The sequence below is a fragment of the Toxotes jaculatrix genome, chromosome 20 (genome assembly GCF_017976425.1).
Source record: "Toxotes jaculatrix isolate fToxJac2 chromosome 20, fToxJac2.pri, whole genome shotgun sequence".
In the NCBI taxonomy this organism is placed as follows: domain Eukaryota; kingdom Metazoa; phylum Chordata; class Actinopteri; family Toxotidae; genus Toxotes; species Toxotes jaculatrix.
The window spans coordinates 20257601-20279034 of record NC_054413.1 but is presented as its reverse complement, the minus strand read 5'-3'; the positions used below and the strand labels follow the sequence as shown (position 1 = coordinate 20279034).

The window sequence follows — 21434 nt, the reverse complement described above, 5'->3', positions numbered from 1 at the left end:
GACAGGGTTACTGATGCACTTGCACTTCTTGTGTGCAGAGTCCAGATTGTCAGCTATCCAGCGTGTGAACTGTGTTTTACGCTTTGTCTTGTTTTGGCAGACAGCTTCGCCTCCTGCTGAGCAGTCACATATCGCTTAATGACACGAAGGACGTGGCCTAAATGACAGAGAAGAAATGAGTGTATGTATATTGACCATCCCATTAATTATGAATGTCCATTAGAATCAGACTTGTCATGTCCCAGTCCTGCATGTCTCCTGAAATCCCATGGTGATGCTAACAGAGTCATCTCAGTCGATGAAAGCCACACTATTGCACCTGGCAGATGGCTTTCACTAAGTCCTGTTTTGCTCCATGGTCATTATTCTGAAATATGTATTTAGCCACATGCACGCTCCTCATTGTATGCACACATACACGTGCACAGCGGACACAGACATGCACCCACGCACACACACATGGTTGCGTGCGAAGGTCTGGCCCGGCAGTGTTAGCAGAGCTTTAAGCCCGGGCTAATCTGGAAGGCAGCTTGGATAGTGTTGCCAGTGGATTTACAATGATACCAAAGCTCCCTGTAGCTTTAATGGCAGCCACTGGCAGTGTTAACAGGACCTGAGACCTCCTCAGATCCCCAACCCCACCTGTCACCTGATGGACACGTCCATACAGCAGCATGATAGACGGACATCTGCTCTGTCAAAGGTGCACAACAACCGCTGTGTATTAAGAATTGCATTTCAAAACAGAGTGTGGAGAGCAGGACAATGACGAGGATCGAATGACTGTGTGTCAGGTTTCCTTGTCACATAATATGGTCCTGCTTCTTTCATACACGGAGTGCATTAGTGCTGACATTACAGAGGTCCAGTGGTGATTAAACACTGATTTACTTTGGACTCATCACGCTGCCAGAAAGCTCTGTGGGCACTGTGGGCCTCTGAAAGTCTCCTTAGCTCACAGATTAAAGTTTTAGTTTTTCAGAAATAATCTTCGTAGGTGGAGCCACATCACAGCGCCACACACCGGTCACATGACCCCAGACTGCCCTGCTGTCTTTAAGAACAGATATTACAGGAATATACAGAATGTTATCAAATTAAATCTGTGTCTTATTAATTGTATAGAAAAAAGGTAGAGCGGGATGTGTTTTGGTACTGGATGCAGTGGAAGATCAGCTTTATCAGTCGTGTTATTGTAAGTTTCTGGTTCCTCTTTGTTCTGTGCCGTAGGAGCCTCAGTGTGTTTTCCCTGTTTTTGTCGTTTACAGAAACAGAACATGAAATGCACTTTCCTCAGGATCACCCACTGCACACAGCCTCCTTATTCCTGTCCGTGTGTGTGTGTGTGTGATCACATGTGGCACATTATTACCAAGGGGCGTCTCCTCTACTATGTCATCTTTATTTAAAGAAGGGAAGTGTACCTCAGCCGCTGCCTTGCATGATTCACTACACATAAATACACAATAAGCTGCGTGTGCTCAAAGGGTCTAGTTGTAGTGTATGAATTTGTACACCAGGGTGCAGTACAGCGGACTGACACACACACTACACACTGTGCGTGGAGTCAGCTGACTGCCCATGTTTCAGTGACAACACACAACAGATCACAACATGCCAAACTTTATTAGGTTAAAGTTTTACTACCAACCAGTCAAAGGATAAAATTTATTTCTTAAAAAAAAAAGTAAAAGTAAACAGAAAAGCATTTGATGTTTAACTGAGTTTGAATCGAGCAGCCAGTGTTTTTGATTTAACATGCAGTAGTTGCTTTATTACAACTTTAGAGCAGAATCTCAGGATCAGGGTGACAGGATGTCAGACACCAGAGCACTGCTGCACAGCCTGTGTCTTTGTCCTTGTCCACTCATTTCTGAAGCATGTGTTGTGTCCCTGCAGCTGTCCGCAGGTCACTAACCCCTCGGACTTGTCTCTTGCAGCTGCTCCTTAAAACATTCTGTCAGTCTGAGGCATTATTTCCTAAGGTCTGAAAACAGTTTCTCTACATACAACATGTGATATACACAAAACACCCGGATTACAGGTGTCACACTAAGACCCTTTACAGTCAGGCTGTAACGAACCAGCGACACGTAAAGCTTGTACTTATTACTGAAAATCAGATTTAACCGGTATAAACTGGATATTTTCCTCTCCAGTGATGTGAGGACGGTGAGTCCGCATCAGATCGAGCCTGCAGGACGCCTCCGCTCACAGACACTGAGCGGCGTCTCCAGCTGTCTCCACCGCTTAATTCATCAACGAACAATTAAAACCCTGCTCAGTCAAGTCAACTAGATAATCAGAGCACTTCCGGTGACAACATTCAAAATAAAAATCGTAAAGACGAATTTTTAGCTTTGGCATCTTAGGGGGAAAAAAAAGCGGCACCGATTATTCAAAATAAAAGAAGCGTTTCCTTCATCTCAGCGCTGTAAACGTTATCAGCTCGTCAACAATCAAACCAGCTTAAACAAAGTGACTGTGATGAGATAGTTGATTAGTCCTGTCACACTCACTGTGGTGTCACATTTTATCCCAGAGACAACACGGATCAACCGGTCAAGATCGCGTACCGGCTCCGCGGCACATTCATGCTTTTGTTTTGAAGGTATATACCCCGTCCCGCCGAGCCGCCCGTGTCCGACCGCCTCAGACGCCCCGGTCCCGTCCGCCGCCGCAGGCTGTCAGATATGCTCTACTCCGTAACGGGCGCCTGTAACAAATGCCTGCGGTCCGTGAGCGGTGTGGACGGCGGACAGCCCCGGTGCGGATCCGGAGGTCTGAGCCTCCGCTGCCCTTCGCGTGTGATCCCTCCTCTCACGCTGCCCACGAAATGCGTGCGTGCTGCGCGCGGCTGTGCGCTCCGGTCCGGCTGGGCTGCTGCTGCTTTCACGTACTCCTCGTAAATATGTAAACCGTTCACGCACCGAGAGGGATTTTAGCAGGGACGTACACTTATTTTAATACGGGTTGCAGACTGATTTAATATTTAGTGTAGGCGTCTCTCCTTTAGTGAGACAAAGAAAAGCAACAGCGGCACATGAAGAGAAAATACTCACGGACATGCAGCTTTGAAATGTCAGACCATGCACTAATCTAAAAGAAAAGATCATGAACACCTCGGTGAGAAAAAAAAAGATTAAGTCGTGTAGTTTTTATTATTATAAAATATTAAACACAAAAACAAATAAACTATGAAGTAAACACATATGTATATGAAAAAAACGTAGAACCAAAAAGTTGTAATTCCCATTTACAGGCAACACCTGAAAGCAGCATAAGCCTCGTGTGTGTGTGTGTGTGTGTGTGTGTGTGTGTGTGTGTGTGTGTGTGTGTGTGTGTGTGTGTGTGTGTGTGTGTGTGTGTGTGTGTGTGCTGGCGCTCTGTTTGTGAGGCAGAGAGTTGCGTGCGAAGAGCTCGACATGTCATTCAGAGGAATCCGCCACCTGAAACGCGAGGAAGTGAAGGCGACTCAATTGGGTATAAAGCATCAGCCAACATCTGCCCCGAGCAGAGCAAAGCTGATGAAAACATCAGCTCGGAGCTCGTGCAGGACCTCTCCGCTTTATTTTATCTGCCGTGGATTTATCATTTGGCTTCACCGAGTCGGTGCACCCTGGGAGACGCATCTCTTTTCTGCACTTCAAGTGAATGCGGCTCAGCGCCCAACAACACTATACTGGAATTAACTGACATCCACACAGATAAAGGGTCAGTGCTTTTTTCTTTCTTATCTTTCATTTTTTCTTCTTCTTATTTTTTGATGGTTTCTGACGTTTCGCTGTGACTTTATTTTTTAATTATAATATTATTTTACGGCTTATTTTCAAGGATCCAGCATTTCGTCTGCGCACTTAGAGATATTAATGAGATAAGTTGCACCACTATAATTTGTGGGTCTTTTAAGCCACGTGCCACAAATCTTAATTCTTTGCTAATTCACACATAATATTTTGTTGAAATTTTAACTACAGTTTAATTAGCGTTATTTTGACTTTAATTTCAGAGATGCAGGGATTTGCTGCAGATTTAAGCTGAGGAATGACCTTTAATGTGCAACAACGAGCCTGAACCTGTCTTAATGCTCACGGTTTTACACATGCGTTCAGCTTCTGTCTGCAGTCACATGTGAAGTTAACGTCCCTGTGTCTCCTCCGCAGCGCACCTGTTACCTCCACGGAGCGCAAGACCATGATCCCTCCGGGAGACTGCATGTATGCGGGCAGGAAGCGGAGGAAGCCCATCCAGAAACAGTTAAGGAGCGCAGCCTCATGCCTTGTTCTGTGAAATCAGTGTTGTGTGGCGGATGGATGCACGTTTTGTTGATGTGCAGGGAAAGCTTCAGTCTCCACCGTATTATCTGATGTTTTAAAGATAGATTACAGTGAATCACAGGAAGTTATCAAGCGGCAGCGACATGAAGGTGTGAACATAACAGCGTAAACTCCAGCTGGTTCTGACTGCAAGTCTTCATAGAAATGTAGCACTGAGTAACATTTTATAATTACCCAACTATCACTAATACTAGTGATCACAGCATTTTTAAATTTAATTGCTTCATTTATTTTTTGCAAACATACTATTAATAATACAGCACTTATTATAAAGCTATTTAATTATGAGAATCCTGCCACTCACTGTAAAGATGTGTGTCCAAATAGCCAGAAACAGGGTGAATGATGGGTAAACTAAGCTCACGCTGGCAGTGGAGGAACTTGGAGCATACAGCTTTGTCTGTTTTGCTTTTTATACTTTAAATGTGCGTGTGTTTACCTGCAGTCTGGGAAGTCACTGGGTGCATTTGGTGTTTTAAGTATCCACAGTTTTTGGTTTTGAGAGCTGCTTTTTTAAAAAAATTTTTACAGTCTTGTCAGCTGATGTCATGAATAGTGAATGTAGGTTATATAAGATTTCGGGGAGGGAAGTGGTAATTTAACAAGGCCTGTGGCATTTATAAAGTTTTCATGTTTTGCACTGCCTTTGCTGCTGATCTGAGAGGAAATCTTTGCCACATCAAATCACTACTGTATGTGGACTGAAATATACATTTGAAATTCTAGTCTTTCAGTTATACCACTGTATGTTTCAGGACTTTGAATTTTAATTCAGTGCCTCTAGATATTCATTAGTGTTTCTTTGTTTATTTTGGAATAATGATGATGTTTTCATGCATATTCATGGGTGAACCTATGAGTGAAATAAAGTTTACCTGAATAATCTGATCAAATCTTGACATTCACGTCCTCATTTTTATATTTTTCAATAGAAACAAATACAAAATGTAATTATTAGTTGGGCCATCGTATTAACACCATGTCGAAGTATTCACGTAAAAGTAATCTGTCTCTGTGGAGACGAACAGAAACTTTCAGCTGTGGAAATTGGAGCTGACCATTACATGTGTGGATCATGTTAAGCTCCACTGGTAAAGCTGTGTACGCCGTATCAAAACACACAAATAACTCTGTGTCTAAAGGGCTTTTTACTGAGAGGGGCAGTGCAGTGCGTCCAATACCTTTAATAACGGGAGTCACTGAGAAGAATGAAACGACCGCAGTCCGTGTTATTAAATACAGACATTTTACTTTATTGTAAAAGTACAAGATTCTTGCAGCCTGGACAGATATTTTCTAAGGACTGAAACTTGATAAAACTTGATATGAAATTTTTTTTTTGTCTTGTTGCAAAGAAAAAAAAAAAGAGGCTTGTCACTGGAGGAAGCACGACTTAGTGCGGTGCATGGTGTCCTGGTGCAGGCTGAGTCAGAAGGAAATACAGTTTAAAGACAGAAGGACTTGTTCAGCTGTGGTTTATATGGACATGTGTCTGTACTTGTGTCGGAAAGGTGCTGTGGTTACCAAACTTAACCAGAGTCAGACAAAAACCGATCCTGTAGTTTCTGTCCTGACAATGAGGAACAACTGTAAAACAAAACTGACATGAATTAGTTTGGAAGCTATTTCTGAAAAATTCCTTTTTCCATTTTCGTTTTTTCACACTGATCAAAAAATCTAATTGTCACACAACAAACAGTGTTATGAGTCAGACATTGCTCCACTTTTCCCCCAGAAACTGAGCTGATATGAGTGTGTTTGGGAGTTTTTGTGGTAGGACACACTGAATACAGGCTCTTAGCCACAGTTTAGAAGTTAGGAAACGTAGAATGTACAATATTTTCAACCAAGTCCATCAGGGGTTGGCAAGCTGAGTGTGTAAGCGTTATGAAAAGGCCCGTGTCATGTAGTGTGAATCAGATTTCAGCTAACGTTGCCATTAGCAGAAGCATGACTCCAACAAGTGAAGTTAAACAAGTTAATCCTTTTCTCTGTCGCTTACTTCTTGTTGAGGTGGATCTGAAAAACATGCATGACTAAGTTGAGGCTGTTTAGCTGAATTAGAATTCAGCTAAATTCTTATTTTGCAGCATATGTTCTACGGTAAATCTTGAGTGTTTAAATATTTTTGGATTTTTTGGAAATCCTGGGTGAATCTGTCTCTTTGCTGTTGTAATGGATACAGTTTCCCCATTGTGGGACTAATAAAGGTGTATTTCATCTCATCTTATTTCAATGCATGACAACTGACTGTCTACATACACACACACACTCTGATGCCCTCTCAACCCCACCTGTCTCTCCCCCCTCTGTCTCATCATCAGGAAGCCGTCCTCTGCCAGTGAGAAAACCAACCCGTCCAAGCGGCACCGGGACAGGCTGAATGCTGAGCTGGACCGGCTGGCCAGCCTGCTGCCGTTCCCCCCAGATGTCATCTCCAAGCTGGACAAGCTGTCCGTGCTGCGCCTTGCAGTTTCCTACCTCCGCGTCAAAAGTTTCTTCCAAGGTAAAGCAGATCATTAAGATGACACTGGTTCCTCGGTGTGTGTGTGTGTGTGAGTGTGTGTGTGAGGCTTTGAGTTCACAGGGAGTGAGAATGAGAGAAACTTTATTGATCACTGTAGGGAAATTGTTTTGTTACAGTACGGAAGCAGCTACAGAAACATCTCTTAACATCTGTAAATTGATTGTAAGGAAACGCTTTATTAAGTTATCAATATTATTGGCAGTGGTAATAATGAGTGCTTGTAGGAGACACAGCCCTGTAGGTCGTTTGATCCTCACTCCAGTAAAATGGAAACAGTCTCTTTAAAGATGTTAAATATGATTTGAAAATATTGGTTGAAGCTGAAAGTCTCATCACCAAACGGTGCGAGTCAAACGCGTGTGCTGTTTGCTTTTGGGACGTGTCCAGCTTTCAGGGCGCCGCGTGTGATGGTCAAACACACAGCATATTCATCTGTGTTGCTTCTCTTTACACACTCTCTGTTATGTGTCAACAGAGTGTGAAAGGGACAAATCAAAATCTATTTAAAATGCAGCTTCCTATCAGAGGACAAAGGACTGATGATACTTGCCTGTGAGCTGTGGTAACCTCGTAGAATCATGGAACAACCTGTGAACTTCTTCTGTCTGCCTCACGAGTTAGAATCCCCTCAGCTCTATGTCCTGAACTGGTTCTAATTTAGACCAGCAGAGATGGTACAGAAGTGTTGTAGGGAAAGCATCTTTGTGTTGTCTCATTCTCCTGTGCTGCTTCAGTGTGTTTTAGAACTGTTTTATTAAGTCAGTGAAGGATTTACGATGATTTGAAGGTGTCTGTGTCTGTGAGGGCATCTCTGTAGATGTGAGGTATTATTTGTCTTTTCACCAGATCTCTCATTATCCCTTTGTGTCTTTGAGTCACATGTAATTAAGAGGTATACTGAGGCCCACGCCTGTTCTCCCACCCTCCCTCCGTCCCCTGAATGCCTCCTTTCCTCTCCTTGTGTTGCTCGACAATCCACCTCAAATATTCATGGGCCTCTTGTGAATGTATTTTGTTGCTGGTGGCCTTGAGGGCTGCTTGATCAACTCTGAGGCCAGTGGCACAGCTGGATGTGACAGCTCTGAACATAAGAGGTGCTTTTTTAGTTTTTAAAAATGAGCATCCTCCCACTGCCTTGCTGGGGAACATGTGCGTGATAAAGTGGCAGGAGGGTGAGGGGGAGAGGGAGGCCCGTGGAGAGGAACCTCACTGCTTTCTTAGTGAAAATAATGTCCTCATCCAAAGCTTTTTTTCTCTGAGAACTTGGCAAAGGCGTTTGTGAGGGTCTGAGCAGTTGAGAGTTTCGCAGCCATCTCTCCTTTGCTCTCCTCTTTCACCTTCTCCTCCTCTGATCCTTACAGTACCCTTAATCTCCATCATCCGCTGCCTTGCTCTGGCATGGCACCCAACAACTGGCGTCCTGTTGGCCGGAGTCATGCAACTGTAGACACATGCACACACACACACACACACACACACATACGCTCAGTTATTTTACCCTGAATGCTCATTTAGCTTAGCCATCACGGACAGACTCAGTACAGGTGCTAATCGGACTTATTAAAGGTGCCCTTCCTGGAAAAGGGCTCACGCAGAGATAAAGACCACGGCCGCTGCCTCAGTGAGGAGCGACGCCGAGTGTCAGTGGTGCAAAGTGAGGGGTTGGAAAATCAACAAGCTTCAGTCATGTGTGTGGAAGCTGTTGCCTGTGTGTCGTTGGCCAGTGCTAAAACTTAGCTCACCTCCAGTCATTTTCTCAGCCGTTCAGATGAACAGGAAAGACGACGTTTATCTGTAAACATTTTAGGATCTTCCATTCTCGGCTCTTTGAACACGCATCAGTGCCAAAGCCTGTTTGTGATGGCTCTGCCTCTGCTGGACGCCTTGTTATCAGTGGCAGAAGTGACCAGCTTAGCAGTCTTTTGATGCTACACTAATGAGATTAATTAGAGTGGAACACGAGGGATTTGGTTCTGTATGCATCTGTCTTTGAACAACTCATTTGACCCTCACAATTGCCACTTTTCCACTGATATTTAAACATGGAGTGCGGCCAGAGCTTTTCCAGATAAATGTAAGATGAGCAGCACGTGCATGTCCACATCCTTCCTGTGGTTTGGAACAACAGTCGTGGTCATCTTTCTTTTCCTCCTTTTTCTGAACAGTGAGTCATTCCCTGAAAACATGACATGAAACCATGAAACCTGCGACTTTAGGTTTTATTTGCCGTTACAAACAGTTTCACAGAGGAAGAGTGAAGGTTTTTCCACTCGTGGATGATGATGCAGTTTTTCTTTTTGTCCACCGGGGGGACTGTGTGAAGTTACTTGTGAGTCATGACTGATGTCCAGCTCAGTTAGCTGTGATTAAATGTGTACAGCATTTGGCCTCAGGTGGGATTGTGTCACTGGTTTTGTCCTTTTCAAACACAGATGCATTGACTCCTGTGAATCTCATGCACAGTGTGTGAGAAGGTGCAGAGAACGAGCAGCAGGTGGTTTTGGAAGCACCTGAGATTCTGCCTTGTCTCTGTTGCGTGACTGCTCATGGGTGGAGCACGGTTAACAGCGTGTACCTATGTACTACATGCAAATATACCCCGGGGCGGCGTGCGTGCATGCCTTTGTGTGTGTATGTGTAAATAAAAAGCGACATGAGACACAGATTCTCCTCGGCTTCCCTTCATCATCATATTCCATGTGATTGCAGTGTGCTGTGTTTACAGGCACAGTCAGATCCACGACCCGAGATGATTTATGAGCCTCAAGACGAAAAAAAGGAAAAGCTGCTGTTTGTGCACAGTGATGCACTTTGACAATGACTGATGAAGTTTAGTTTCTCTTTTTTATAGAATTTTGTTTAGTTGGCCTGGAGGATGGACAGAAATATGTTTGGATATGAGAAAATATCATTTGTCCTGTATAAACCGGATAATCTGTCAGATATATGTGGCTTAACATACACACGCAGCCTTAAAGCTCAGCTTCACATGTCACTCTCTGCTTCGTCTTTTTAATGTAAAAGTGGTGCAGCGGTTCTGCTGCCACGGTTGTCTCCAGCTGAGACGACACAAAGGAAATGCACATGATCACGTGTGAGCCATGACACAGGTAACGCACGGCGAGCCAGTGAAAATGGGCCACAAGTCCAGAGGGCAACACCCCTTCAAAAAAATAATGACAATAATACGAAAATGAAAATCATCATTTCGTAGCCTACGGGCTGAGTGGGACTTCTTCTTTTAGGTCAGCGTATCTAGATTTTCAGCATTTTTAGGCAGATGCCCAAGCGAGTGGGTCCATGAGACCGTGTGTGTGTGTGTGTGTGTTTTGACAGTCAGCAGGCTGTTATTCCCCTCTCCTCCATGTTAGGTCTCTACCCTCACTGTAATTGCTGAGCTTGTTAAATATTTACCCTGAGGATTAACTGTCCCTCCTCCTTTGTCTTTCTGCCTTTATTTTTCCTCCGGTAACGTGTGTTTGCGTGTCTGTCTGCGTGAGTGTGTTTCTCCACTTTTTATCTCATTATCTGAAACTAGAATTTCGCTTTGTTTTGAAAATTTAATCCGGTTACAACCATATATTTTTTTAAAGGACGAGGAATTTTAATGAATTAATTAGTGTTATTTGTGTGTTAATTAGATTGTGTTATTGCTGAGATGCTGACCAGGTGTTGTTGTTGTATCTCAGTGACATAAAAGCAGTTATGAGACCTTTGCCTTTCCTCATTTCCTTTCTTTCTGTCCTCGTCTTCTGCCTGTTGGACTGATATGAATTGAAGCTGTCTCTAACAGGACCGGCAGTCAGCAGAGCTTGTTTTAACACAGGGATCCTGGACACAGACCTAGTGTGTTGCTCCTTCAGCCTCTGCCTCTCTGATAAAACGAGAGAAGTGAGTTGTTGAACACGTTAACCTGTGAAAAAAGAAGGACCACCGGTCCACGCAGAGAAGTTTCAGCTGGAACGACTTTAGATGTGAGTGTGTATACCTGTGTGTGTTACTGTGTGCATGCCATGGTGGCTATTTTAACTGAGTGTGCTGTGGTTGTTTGATGAGGTGCGACAGAAGCTTAGTTTGAAGGCATCTGTCACCGTCTCTGGTCTTGACCCTCGTGGCTCTGCAATCGGATTCCCCGTCACACCCTTGGGAAAAAAACAGCACTGGCATTAATCCATAAGTATTTCTCTTTGCCCCACCCCACCCCACCCCACCCACATCGTCACTCCTGGGATCAGATGGTAGGGCTGTACCCTTCATCTCCTCCAGTCTATGTATTTAATTAATATGTTTTTCATTTTCTTCTTTCAAGCCGTTTCCCTAAATACAGAGACATGTCAGAGGAAAGAGAAATGAAGGCTGATCGGTGGATTTCATACCAGTTTAGTGTCTGTATAGACTGGAGCAACACTGGAAAAGCTTGCAGAGGGTTGCTTTGATTTTCTGTGACTCAGGGGAAATGGTGTGACCAACATCAAGCTTCAGTGGTGTTACTAACATCACAAATCATTAAAATCATCCAGAATTGCCACATCACACAAGAATCCCCTTTAAATGACTGAACTGTGCAGTCGATCTTTTCATGTTTCTTCCAGATTCCTTGTGTTCAGGCCGGTTTGGGCTGTAAAATTACTTTACAGACAGTTTTTATTTGATTTTAGAGCCACATTCATGCTTCTTGATTGGCTTTTGGCTCCTGAATTTATCTGCTGTTGCATTTCTGTAGCAGATATCTGTGGTTACAGTCACACATTTTAAGTGTTCTGTCATTCAGGCTGGAAGAGTTTATACCATGTCTATAGTATGTGTGATATTTCATGTATTTATCCAGATAATGTATCTGAGGTTCACAGTCTGCAAGATGATTATTTTCAGTCTGAACAGAACAGAAATAAACTTGGTCTCAGAAAGTCATTTGAAACAGCAGAGGAGACGCTGTTTTTAACTCTTCATCAGCAGCAGTTCATGCTAATGATGAGCTTTCAGTGGAACAACACAGACTGTTATTAAACACCATTAGTTTAGCTCACACTCTCACTCCCACATAGTTTATGTATTGTTTTTGCTCTTTTTGCACCTCAGGACAAAAAACTAAAGACATGCACAGTCCCTCAGAGACAGATCCACAGCCTGACACCCTCCAGATGACTTCAGCACTGCTTCGCTTTCAGTAAATGATCTGCTCTGAAAATCGTCAGTGCAATATAACATAACAACCCTGAAAACTACCACCAAAACAAATCTCAGGCCCAAATATAAATGCCTGTGGTGTAAACGTATCCACGTCGCAGAGAGGTGTATTTTTAAGTGCGTATTTCTGGAAGTCCTCAATTAATGCCCCACCTTCCCTCATAGCTGTCGGTCCAGTCAGGGTGTTGACAGGATATGGGAACACACACACCGACACACACACCCACACACACACACACACACGCAAATGTGATGAGAGATTGCAGTGCAGGTATACCTATCTATGCCGAGTCTGATAACCTGACATGCTGATCGTCTCACTGCTACACAGAATCCATACAGCAGTCATCAGTGTTTAGCTCTCCGAGTGTGTGTGAGCCAGTTTCAGTATGTGTGTTGTCTGCCTCTAAGTGCTGGGTGAGCGATAATAAAAGAGGAAGAGAAAGGCCACAGGCCCCACAGACTCACGCCAGGCATACGCCACCGGTGACGTCAGCCAGCAGACAGGAGACGGTTTTGTAACTAAGCCACCATCATGCAATAGAGGAAGGAGAGCATGAGACAAAACAGTCGGTCCAGGTCCTTATTCTCTCATCTGCAAATTTAAAAGAATTTCACGGATGTAAGCCCCCTTCTCCTCACTATTTGGGTTAATCCTTCTCGTGTCAAATCTGTATCCAATCAAGTCAACACAACTGCAGACCTTTCAATTTCCCAAAGAGGGAAGTGCTGCAGCGTGATAGCTGTTTCCAAACAGAGGCTTTGCTCAGGGGTGGAAATGTGTTCAGGTCAGATTATAGACGGACTCTGTGTTTACTAAACTCTCAGTGACCTTAGACTTTTTCCTTCCTTATACGCTGCAACCCAAAGGCAGACAGGACACCAGGGCAGAGGCCGCACGGACTATGAATGAAGTGAAAAGGTTTGGCAACACAAAGGTCAAGATGTGGTCAGTTTACTGCTGCTTTGAATTTCTGAAATCAGATTTCCTTCCTCCTGAAGATTCAGGTGAACCGTAAACTGCAGCCCACAGCTGCTCGCCTTCTGAAAGCACGTGACGAGATAGCATTGGCAGCTTCTTTGCCGTGTTCCAGCACAGATGTGTGTATGTTATCGCCCTAAACTCATCACTCACAGTTTGTTAGCATGCTGACATTAGCATTTAGCTCAAAGCACCACTGTGCTCAGCTACAGCCTCAAAGAGGCTTTTGACTGTTTAATGAGAATCTGGATAATCTGGGGTCTTTGAAGGAACCTGCTCAGCCTGACCTGTGGCACTAATATCACATGCTCCCAGGCTGTGGACGTACAACAGGTACTTGGCTGCACAGCTCATTGACCCATTGTTACGTCTGTCTATACCCTTTTTGAAGTGAACACTCAAACCGACTGAAGGTCAAAGCCTTCGACCTTTTCGTTCGCCCCTGTTGTTTGACCCTGTCGCGGTGTTAGAGGGACTGGGAGAGAGGAATCACCAGGAATCATCAGGTAAACTTCTTGGATAATTAGTATCAGCTTGACGAGCTGTGAATCAATGCCCACATGCTGATTTCTTGATGCTTTCGTTGCGCCTGGCGATTACTCATTCGAGTCCCCCAGCATGCAGTGCATGAAAGCCCGACGGGTGCAGGGACTTCAGCCCATCAGCCCATCATATCAGTTAAATGTCATATGTCACAAGGAGCCTGAGGACACACGGAAGCAGACTGGTCAGCGCTGTGCTGGTGCTGGTGGCACGAAATCTCCAGTCACCAGACTTTTTAAGAGTAATCCTCAATTTTACTGATCAACACACATCAATAAGCGCTTATAAAATTTACTGATGTGTATTGATTAAGAGCATCCAGGGAGATAATGGATCGCAGTGAGGCAGAGAAGATTTGCTCTCGTGAGTGATTATCATGGTCAGATGGAGGTACAGATTCACCGTCACTCCACCTCTGTCTCATGTCTTATTAACTCTTTCCCTTTCTTTCTTTCCTCTTCTTGGATACTGTTTGACCATGACTAACATTTCTGTGTCTCCCTCCTCCTCCTCCTCTTTTCCTTCGTCCTCCCCGTGGGGTTCTGCCCTTCTGTTTGTTTCACTGACCTCTTTGAAAGAAAATCACCTCTCATCTCCATGTGCTACATGAAGAGTGCGTGATCAGGCTAAATGCCAGCGCTCAGGCTTTTCTCCTTCCTCTTTCCTCCACATGCAACGTCTGTGATGCCGTGCTATGAGTTCTATATACAAAGGCAGATGTATGGGCGATTAATACATTTCCAGTGTAAATGGTAATGTGTCCTCACTGTTATGACTAACCTAATGCCAGTGCTCAGGGTTTTATCACTCCTTTACTTTATTTTGGCGTGCACAAATCCCGTTCACCGGCTGTGAGCAGGGTTACACAGGAGCTTGTTTATACATTGCACTAACATGGACACTCATAATGATAGTTTGTATTTAAGCTGCAGAGAACCGTGTGTGCAGCCATGAAACATCTTTGAATTTGACCGTTTTCACGCGTATAAACGTTTCCCCTCAGAGTTTGAGTGAAACGATTCTTAAACTTTCTTTAGATCATTATGGGACTAAAAGTTCTCCATTCAAAGTTACATCAGTAAAACTGCTTAAGGTGGGATATCAGCTCCTTAAGGTGGGATGAGCTGTTGGTTAAATTGCTGGTACTAGCTTCATGCATACTTTGAATTTCAGTCTTGTTATGCTCCCTTTGTTGCAGCTAACATATAGCCATTACCCGCCTAATGATTCCATGCTAAATTGCACATTAGTTGCATGTCAGCTCAGTCTCCCACCCCCTTGCATGTGTGTTTGCCCCCTCTGCAGTAATCAGCCACACAATGGCTGTTAAGTAGTGCGACAGGCCAGCCATGCTAATCCCTTGTATGTGTCGAGAAGCGTGAATGGAGAAGCCGCCGTATGCATTTAGGATCCTCACAGCTAACTCATTAGTTGCTTGAATCAAAGGCATGACACTGGCTTTGTCCCTGCCTGGCCTCTCGTGCCACAGACACTGAACTCGCTTGAGTGGAGTTGGACTCTGTTGGCCTGGGGGGCCCTACGGAGCCCCTGGGATCACAAAAGGCCATAAGTGAATTACTCAAATCAGTGCCGAGGGGGGGGGTGGGGGGGGGGGGGGGGCCGTTAGACGCTAACTGTTACAGCTAGTGGCAGCTGCGCGGCAATGGGAGGTGTGTTTGTGTGCGAGTGTGTGTGCGAACAGACGGGTAGAGTGTGTGTTTGAGTTTGAGTGAGTGTGAATGGACAGCCAGGACTCATGCAGAGGGAGCAGAAGCCTTTGTTGGCCCAACACTATTGTTGGAAGCTGTCTTGTGTAATTATTGTCACAGCTACCGCCTAGCGCGCCGCTCTGCCTGAGCAAGGGACGCACAGAGGGACGAGGAGGGAAGCAACAAGCGCACAGAATCCCCTGGAGATTAAGATGATAATTATATTATGGGCGTACTTTAAGCATGCAGTGATGCTACAGACTTGCTGACAAATCCCAGCTGTTGTTTTGCATATTTTGTAATATCGTGTCATTCGATTAGAAATCTTGCTGCTGTGAAGTCAAGTCTATTTTAAGTTCACTGGGTGTTGTTCAGTTATTGAATGTTAATGTTATTGGCAGACACATTTCTTATTCCAAACATTTGTTCTGCTTTTGCTTCGCAGTGTGCAGTTTTTACAGGCACGCCACTCGAACCGCGCTGAGCCCCAGCTACACCCCTTTTGGCTGAGATTAAATAATTTCACTTTGCCAATTTATATTCATTCCCCCCACACAGCAAACAAATAGACTTTGTTTATCTCCATGCAAACATGCAGTATAGCTTACAGATTTCAGTCCTGCCCAAAGCCACATGTTGAAAGCCCATTTGATAACTCATTAAGGCTCGGAACAGTCATTTTTTCATTTGTTGTGGCGTGCTGTAGGCACTTCTGCGCACAAACCGCTTCCTGAGTTTTGGAAAAAAAAAAGATGTTGTGACTGTTGTGGGATCACTGAATTGGAGAAAACTGAATCCATTGTACAGCAGTGCTGAAACACACATGAACAGAGAAAAGGTGCAATGTAGTGTGTCCTGCCTGGAACTGAACGAATAATAATAATCATAAATAAGCAAATCAACAGTGGAATCTAAGAATCAGACTTTGTGAATGCTAAGCCTGTCTCCGTCCCCCCATTGTCCCGTTTGCATGGATTAGAAACAGGCCACAATTAACTGATTGATGGCGTGACATATATCGACTCCTGTGAACTGAGCGCTGGTCGTCATCCTGGCTCAAATGGCCACCAGTTTCCTCCCAGCGAACACCCAAGTCCTTTTAGCTACAGCAGCAACCAATTTAACATGGCCGCCAGCATAAAAAGCTCAGGGGTGTCAGTAACGCGATCTGTTGATGGCTAAACCGAGCGAACGGAGCAGCTATTCATAGCTGCTGATGAATGAACCCCGTGACACTGCTGCTCTAGCACAATACGGGGCAGCGTCGCGCCGAGACGAGCCTACCACCAGCAGAGAAGGTGTGAGAGGGAGAAATCCACGAAATCTCACAACCTGCATCAGCACACCCATAATGAGTTACGGCTTTCATGCATTCACACCAGCACTGAGCTGAGCTGTGGAGCGAATGGAAAGGAACTGAAGCCTACGCCCTTTACAAGCAGCATTACTGATAATAATCAGGACCATGTTGGTTTTCTGAAGGTTACTCGCGTGGCACAGCTACCACGTGTACTACATGTCATCTGGTAGTGTCTGGTCGTGCTGGCCGCCTGGGCATACTGTACATCGGACCGTTTGTTTTGTCTGTCACCTCCATTTATCTTAATTGTAGCATGCTTCAGTGTGCAGCGGTGGCCGGGCCTCGGCCCCTGCTGTTGTTCCCTAATGTAAATCGATATGTTTCCATGCGGTTGGAAAGATCACTAACCAAAGGTGGCATCTGACCCGATACAGCTCGATACGCTAACTACCGTCAGCCAGATGAGGTCCCCTTTCATCAGCATTTGATATGGGAAAACAGGAGAGCGTAACTCAGCCGGGCAAAAATAGTTTCTCAGATCATGTCACATAAAGTTAGAGTTATTTGGAGAAGTTTTAGGGGGGAGCTCCTTTTTTCAATCTCAGATGACGTTAGCCAGACACAGTGTAATGTAAATTCACCATGCAGATTCCTCTGATACTGAAGCCAAGCATCATCCTCTTATTAGCATGTGTTTCAGTGTGAAAGGGCCGGAGTAAGAGCTAATTAAAGAGGACCAGAGAACGTGATTGTAGAGAGTGTTTAAAAGGGTTTGTGTGTTTTTTTTGTTGGCTGGCAGGCCTTCGCTGCCCTCTGTGCACCCAAAGCAGTCTGAACTCTGAGTGAACTCCTGCTCTCTGCCGAATTATCATCGAATGAGTGAGCCTGACAAAATATTTTTAGGGTGAAGGGAGACGCAAGCAGAGGGTACAGTGAGAGGGAGAGTGGGCAAAGACAATCCTTCCTCATCACACACACACACACACACACACACACATCTACTTGGGCACTGCAATGAAAGACAGTGTGAAGCTGAACATCAGGAAACAGCAGCAGGATCGTCTCTGACTTGACAGCGTCCAGGCACATTGTTAAAGAGGAGCAGCTCTGCAGGGGCAAATGTCTCACACTCTCTCTCCAGCCAGGGTGGAGAGAGAGTGTGTGTGTGAGGGGGGGACTGAGAGAGAGAGAGGGAGAGGGGGAGAGAGAGAGAAAGAGGGAGAGGGGGAGAGAGAAAGAGAGAGAAAGAGAGAGGTGGTTGCGTGACTCGTGCTTGACTCAGCCCTTCAGCCCCGCGGGCGTTATTTGTTAGCCAGGAGAAAGGAAGGTATATCTTAAGTGTTCAACAGTAAACAGAGCCGCAGCGGGGGCCCTAATGCTTACTGGGATTTATTTGGGATGTGTGTGTGTCTGTGTGTGTGTGTCTGTGTGTGTGTGTGCGTGTGTGTGTATACATACACACACTGCAAAAAATGACGAGCAGATCGAGGGATTTTTGTGTGTGTATCCCTCATCACACTGTTAAAGTCAAAGAGAAAAACTCTGCTGAGGTCTGACGATTTATCACGGCTACACACACACACACACACACGTGTGTATACACACTTACACACACTACAAAAATGTTGAGCAAGACTCTCGTTTCAGAAGTGTTTCCCTTTTATTTATTAATGTGTTCAAGCTATTTAGTTCTAATGAAAAACTTGAAAATAACAAAGTTTTCCTGATAAAAATTCCCGGCAAGATAAGTCTGTGTGTGTGTGTGTGTGTGTGTGTGTGTGTGTGTGTGTGTGTGTGTGTGTGTGTGTGTGTGTGTGTGTGTGTGTGTGTGTGTGTCCATGCTGGATTGCTGGGCTCCACTGGAGGTTTTCACCAGCATCCCCAGCATTAAAAGCCCACTGGGGGAGTTCATGGTAAAAGCTCTCGGAGGCTTTTTGAGTGGCATAAACTGTAGTTTGAACTGAAAAAAGCGAGAAAAAAAAGAAAAGAGTAAAGGATGTAGTGAGTGAATAATGGAGGAGAAGAAAGCTATTTTTAAAAATTGTGTTGCAGCTTTTTCTTGAGATGAGTTGTGGTTTGGTTCATGATATTCTTATGGTGTGAGTGGTGAAATCAGCCCATCACACCTCGGAAAACGGAAATTTAACTCTTGTGAAGTTGTGAAGTATAATCTACTGTAATATTGTGTTTATTACAGGCGAATACAGAGGCAGCATTTCCACAGCAGTCGCCTGTAAAGATTAATACATATGTGATGAAGCATTTCAGAGGTGTTTCATTGCTGCTGTCAGTCGTTAACTTAATGCGATCAAATGAAATAAAAACCTCCGGCCTGCTGCAGAACTAATTGAATTTTATACACACACACACACACACACACACACACACACACACACTCACCTGGGCTTTAAATACTTTCAGAGTCTGTAGATCTTCACTTTCAGCTCCTCTCAGCTGCATTTCAACCTTTTTTATTTGCATTTCAGCTTCAACTGAAACTGTCTCATCATCTCACATATTTCAGTGGTTTCTCAGTGAAGCAAATGTTAATTTTCATCAGAAGACTTTTCCTTTTTTAACACTGTAGATGCAGGAGAGTTTTATTCTATCTGACAGAATCGAGGACGAGCCGCTGTCTGTCACAGACGTTCCTTTGTGTTTGGGAGCTTTTTAGAAATGAAGCCACGGGCACCGAGCCTCTGGACGCCGATCTGATGACTTATTCATCACGCACAGTGTCACGACCTCTTAAAGATGCTACATGACAGGGAGCGAGGAGATGGAGTCACATCGTCAGATCAGGTGCTAATGCAGCGAGATTAGAGAGCTGTGTGTACAGTACAGGCTGGACTGATGTTGTGAGGTTGAATTCAGATTTAATGCCAACTCAGAGGCAAGACAGTGGATATATGGAACAATAGGAAACAGAATAAGAATGAGGGAGAGAGAATAAGGAAAAGAAAACAAGGACAAGAAGAGAAAATGACAGAAAGAGGTGGTGAAGAGAAGAGAAGTGTCAGACTGTTTCTGTCCCTGAGGATCGTGTTTAAATTGGCATGTTGCAGAGAGAGCACTGTTAGACCGAATTTAAACAGCTGCCGGCTTCACCCACAGCAACACACACACACACACACACACACACTCACACACACACACTCACACACACACACACACACACACTGGGGCCCTCCCCTGCTCTAAGTTTGCGTGCGGAGCTGGGAAATTCTCCATGCTAATGTGCCAGGGTTTGTTTTCATCATCAAATTGCAAATGTTTTAAATATGCATCACACTCACACACACACACACACACACTCACACACACACACTCACACTCACACACACACTCACACACACACACACACACACACACTCACCCACATTTATCCAGTCAGAGCACTGACAGTCTAATCCTTGTTTTCGTACAGTGTCATCTGTCAAACATAGAGCTGGAAGTGGCTTCCACCCATGTTGATTTTTCATACACCACTCCCATCATCTCTCCGTCACATTTGATTTCTAATGCAGCATTTCTTGACCTATAATGGATCTCGGTGCTTTTCCTGGCAGCGTCTCCGGATTAACGCATGCACGGGCTTTTTGCAGTGTGGGACAACAATTAGTTTGAGTACAGGGTGAGTGGAGTGTTGGCATCTTTCCGTGGCGACTGTACAGCCCTGAACGCTGAAGTTTCAAATCTGTAAACCGTGCTTTAACACACCTTAACCAGTCAGTATAGAACACAGTTTACAGAGCGTTGTATAGTTCAGATTTCTGCAGAATTATTTGACAAATTAACTGTGACAAAATTGTCGTTCTGAAACCTAACCCAGATTCTGAGTGAGAGGAGTTATCCCAGCCCAGCACTTTTCAGTGTCAGCTTTGTGACACTGAAAAGATGTTGATATGACAGCCTGCACCGACGCTGAAAGCCTGTGTAAATATAGCTCCGAAATCAAAGCTGAGTCACATCAACTCGTCGTCCATAGCCGCCTGCCACCTGCGTCGTTTTGTGAAACCAGGGCTTCAATATCTGTCTGATATAAGTTCTAAAACCCTGTGTTCACATATATATTTTACTGTCGTATCATCACGTTGTAGAAACTTTGGGTTTGCTTGGGATGATGTTGAACTAGGTTTGCTGGGAGTGTTATTTGATTTTCTGGAGAAGAAACCTGCAGATCTGAAAGACGTGGATAACCCAGTTTACAGGAAGCAGTGTGAAATGCGTGTTTGTCGAGTCAGTGAGAAGTTTTCGCTTTGAAAGTTCTATTAGTCCAGTTGGTTACTGCTCATCAGAATCATTTCAGCTTTGGTCTCTAACTTTTCCACCACACACCACAACATAAAACACACACACACACACACACACACACACACACACACACAACAAACGCACATAACAATACCCACAGCGCCCCCCTCTCCCCCCACAGAAAAGTGAAAAAGGAGATGATCACAGTTTTTGGGTGGGTGATAACAAAAAACATCTTATTTAGAGTGAAATTGAAGCAGTGATTGGCTCAGACCCCTCCACGGGTTAAATGAGGGTAAACAACAGATCACTGGAGACTCCTTCCTTGTGACTCATGAGCAACAAGTTCTCAGAAAGGAGAGAGAGGGAAAACAGTCTTGGGGGAGGAGGGGGGACCATAATAACATCATTGTGGCTGTTTGAAGTCGCATCAGGCCTTTTTCCCAGATACAGTAAGTACAGGCTGTCTGCATGTCTGCTGGCCTCTCGCCACTCAAAGGCCACATTCATGGAGGCGCTGCCGCCCTCACAGAGGGCAATTGGATCCACCGGATACCCTTCCCTTCTCACGCAATGTTGTGTAAACCCGTGGAAA

General features: G+C 44.6%; 1 protein-coding gene across 1 annotated transcript in view; it reads left to right on the top strand.

Moving 5' to 3' along the window:
- The first annotated feature begins 3412 nt into the window (after window positions 1-3412).
- Window positions 3413-21434, top strand: part of ahrra (aryl-hydrocarbon receptor repressor a) — a 59105-nt gene continuing 41083 nt past the window's right edge. Inside the window, exons 1-3 of the mRNA XM_041065365.1 lie at window positions 3413-3714; window positions 4164-4256; window positions 6662-6843. Of these exons, the coding sequence (XP_040921299.1) occupies window positions 4195-4256; window positions 6662-6843 (244 nt within the window). The 5' untranslated portion in view covers window positions 3413-3714; window positions 4164-4194. The remainder of the gene's footprint in view (window positions 3715-4163; window positions 4257-6661; window positions 6844-21434) is intronic.